We start from the raw sequence: 3,916 nt of genomic DNA, 5'->3' as shown, positions 1-3,916 counted from the left end.
AAAGAAAAAAAAAAAAAAAAAAAAAAAAAAAAAAGCCATACCTATTATGAAGCAGACCTTGCAGGCGTACTATGTTGTAGGTGGGAAGTTGTTGGTTTACCTCCCATTACGTACCATCGCGGGGCGCAATTTGTGCGGTTTGCAGTTCGTGTTCGTCTATCCCCCCACTTCGATGCAAGTCCATTGATCCCACCTCCATCCTAACCGCCAAGCTTTGACTGGGAAAAAGAATCAGGGGCCCCGGGGCATTGCGGGCCCGCTAGAGACCATAGACCGTCGTCGCCAATCGGGATCCCCAGTAGACTCGGATTCTGGCCAGGCCTCTCCAGATAAACAAACGTGGAAGTACCGGTAGCGAAACTCCCAATCCATGCTACACCCTCGTCTGCTCAATTATTACATTATCGTCAGGGCGCTGTTTGCCAGAACCTTCGCCACCACCCCTCTACCATCCAATCTCTTGCTCTTCCTTTTCCCATCCTTGACCTCTTTTGCCTTATAGTATTATCTACAGCAATCTACAGCAGCACGGAGATTATAGGCTTTTTGTTATTTTTTTTTTTTATATTTATCTTACCGCCCTGCTCCGACAGTCTGGTACTTTGTACCAATTACACTCGTTTTTTATGAAAGGGAAACTTATACTGGCTTTTTGTGCTGCCTGTGCACCGCTTAGATCCGAAAAGATCGATTAAACCCATCCTTTTATCTGCCTAGTCGAAAGCCACGAAACACACGAAGAAGCCGCGCTAGAAACACGCGACGAATTCTCAATCGACCGCCGCATCTCGAGTCCGAGCTCTAGTTTTGGGCCTAGGGTTATACTAGCAAGCAGCATCTTGCGCACGCAGCCTTTTAACGTCGTCGAGGCAAACCTCGGCGGGCCGGCTGCCGGAGTTGATAGTCGCCTGAAGCGTTCGCAGATTCTGTTTGAACGACATCTTTGGCCCTATCTGCTCCCTTTTTTTTTTGTCCAGATTTTGGCTCATTAAGTAGACCGCAGCCCTTGTTGAGCAACAATGGAGGCGTCGTCGACGCGGCATGGCCTTAGGGGTCTACTCTTTCTTTTCTTGGTCTTTGTACTGCAAGCCGAGGCTTTCTACATACCAGGTATGGTCTCTATCCCGACGGCCGTCTTGCCTGCTCTCGATGCAGCTCGAGATTCGATGAACTGACTCTTTCTTTCTCTGCGCCCCTCAGGATGGTCCATAAAAAGCTACAAGAACGAAGAAAGTATACCATTACTCGTCAACAAGGTCTATTCGGATCACACGCAATTGCAATTTGCCTACTATGACCTTCCATTCGTATGCCCTCCCTCGGGAGCCCGTCATGGCGGCCTTCTCAGCGGCCAGACCATCTCTCTCAACCTCGGCGAGGTCCTCCGCGGTGACCGCATTGCCTATTCGGATATGCAACTCGATATGATGCGGGACCGCCCCTGCAACTTCCTTTGCAACGCCGAAGTCAGCAAGAAAGACCTTGGAAGGGCTGTCGAGATGGTGCGCGATGGATACGTGGTGGAATGGATTGTTGGTAAGTCTACAGATGGTCTGCGGGCGGAGATGAGCAGAGTTTATACCTTGACGATCCCCGCGCTGATCATGATGATCACATGTGACAGACAACCTCCCAGGCGCAACATCGTTCGTAACCGTTGACAAGTCCCGCAAGTACTACGCATCGGGTTTCAAGCTGGGCTTTACGGACCAATCCACCGGGAGACCTCATTACTTCATCAACAACCACCACACCATTGTGATCCGCTACCGTAATGCTCCTGGAAAGGCCGGCGAGCGTGGCGGCAAGGTCATTGTTGCTTTCGAGGTGTACCCAAAGAGCATTGGCCCCAATGTACACAGGGATGAGAGCGGCTGCCCAGCCGACATGCACAAAGTCGACCAGAACTTTGAGCTTTACATGCACCCGAACCACACTGCGAGCATCGGCGGTGATCTGGAGCAAAATTCGTACCGCCCGGCCGAGGAGGAAGCGCTTGAAGAGGACAAGATGGTCATCCCTTACACTTACTCGGTCTACTTTCGCGAAGACAACTCGATCGAGTGGAACAAGCGATGGGATTTGTACTTTGTCAATCAGGAAGAGGGGTCGCGGATCCATTGGCTCGCCATCGTGAACTCCCTCATCATCTGCGGCCTCCTGACGGCCGTGACCATGATGATCCTTGCCAAGACGATCCGAACTGACATCAAGGGCTACAAGGACTTGGCCGAGGAGGGCAAATCTCGTCTGCTGCGCAAAGTCTCTGAAAAACTGCTCAGCCCTCCCCGATCGCCCAAGGCCGGCGAGAAGACTGGCGGCTTGCTCGAACAAGAGACTGTAGAAGACGCCGACGTATTGTCTGACGACGAGCCGATTGAGGATATTACTGGATGGAAGCTGCTGCAAGGCGACGTTTTCCGCTCGCCTACCTTTGGCTTCCTCCTCGCGCCCCTTGTCGGATCCGGAATGCAGCTTCTATTCATGGCTGTTGGACTGGTGGTCCTCAGCGCCCTTGGTGTGCTTAACCCTAGCTTCCGCGGAGGTTTCGTGAGCTTTGGCGTTGGCCTTTTTGTTTTTGCTGGGGTATTTGCCGGATACTTCTCGGCACGCGTGTTCCGCACCTTTGACGGCAAGGACTGGCGGCGCAACTCGCTCATCACGGCGCTCCTGATTCCCGGCCTCCTGTTCGGAGCTATCTTTGCTGTAAACCTCTTCGTCTGGGCTCAAGCGTCTAGCACAGCCATTCCCTTTGGCACCCTACTTGCCCTGTTATTCCTCTGGCTCTGCATCCAACTGCCCCTGGTATATGTCGGATCCTGGTATGGCTACGTTCGCGCCGGACCATGGGAGCATCCTACCAAGACGGTTGTGACTCTGCCCCGGCAGATCCCTCGCCAGCCTTGGTATATCCAGGGGATACCCTCCATTCTATTCGCCGGTCTGATCCCTTTTGCCGTTATCTTTATCGAACTCTTGTTCGTATTCCAGTCCGTCTGGCAGGACAAGAGCGGTTATTATTACGTATTTGGGTTCTTGGCCATGGTATCGCTCATCCTGATTGTGACGGTGGCCGAGGTGACGGTGGTGACAATTTACGTCCAGCTCTGCTTTGAGAATTACAACTGGTGGTGGCAAGCGTTTTTCCAGGGTGGCGGCAGTGCAGTTTGGATCTTCCTTTATTGCATCTGGTACTACTTTGCCAAGCTTCACATAACCGGCTTCGTCAGCAGCATGTTGTTCTTTAGCTACAGCTTCATGGCGTGCTGCGTCTACGGGCTTTTGACGGGTACAATTGGCTTTTTGAGTGCTTATGCATTTGTCAGGCGGATATACGGGTAAGTGGGCTCTCTCGCGAGTGCCGTGCTGCGAATTACTTTGGATACACGCTAACTGACTCGTTTGCCGCAATACCAGGGCCATCAAAGTGGACTAAGAAGTGATCACTCTTGTTGGACTGAGCGTTGAATTTTGCGAAGTTGGTGTAACAAACGAGGGGGTTTAAAAGAAAAGAAGGAAAAAAAAAAAAAAAAAAAGACATGGACGAACAAAGACCGAGAACATATGGTACACTGAACATACACGGCATGGTTTCTCCTAGAGCATCATGATGCTTGACATGTCTGCACCTCTCTACGAGAGTGGTGTGGCATATATTGTCTAATACACCATACGCTCGCCCGCTGTCTCTGATGTGACGACTGAGGACCGAGCGGAAACGAAAGCTACTATTGAAGATGATGAATGGGTTTCTTATATTCTGTTTCTTGTTTCACTTGGCGGAAGGGTATTTTGTCATCTTATTATTGAGCGAGGCGCAAATCAACAGCGTTGTTTGCTTGTTGAACACTTTAAATATGCAATGATCTGACAGTATATTACTAGACCTGATTTTGTTTGTCTGTGGTTACGAACC

The 3,916-nt window shown here is 50.8% G+C and overlaps 1 protein-coding gene across 1 annotated transcript; it reads left to right on the top strand.

Annotated features, from left to right (window-relative positions):
• Positions 1-1,019: 1,019 nt before the first annotated feature.
• Positions 1,020-3,349, top strand: PpBr36_11481 (uncharacterized protein; the record flags this gene model as incomplete). The annotated part of the gene is made up of 3 exons (XM_029898581.1): positions 1,020-1,110; positions 1,201-1,536; positions 1,625-3,349. The coding sequence occupies 3 exons, from the start codon at positions 1,020-1,022 to the stop codon at positions 3,340-3,342; spliced, it is 2,145 nt and encodes a 714-aa protein (XP_029743114.1). The 3' UTR covers positions 3,343-3,349.
• Between the last annotated feature and the right edge of the window lie 567 nt (positions 3,350-3,916).

The sequence above is a fragment of the Pyricularia pennisetigena genome (assembly GCF_004337985.1).
Source record: "Pyricularia pennisetigena strain Br36 chromosome Unknown Pyricularia_pennisetigena_Br36_Scf_36, whole genome shotgun sequence".
Classification (NCBI taxonomy): domain Eukaryota; kingdom Fungi; phylum Ascomycota; class Sordariomycetes; order Magnaporthales; family Pyriculariaceae; genus Pyricularia; species Pyricularia pennisetigena.
This window is presented reverse-complemented; position numbering and strand designations above follow the sequence as displayed.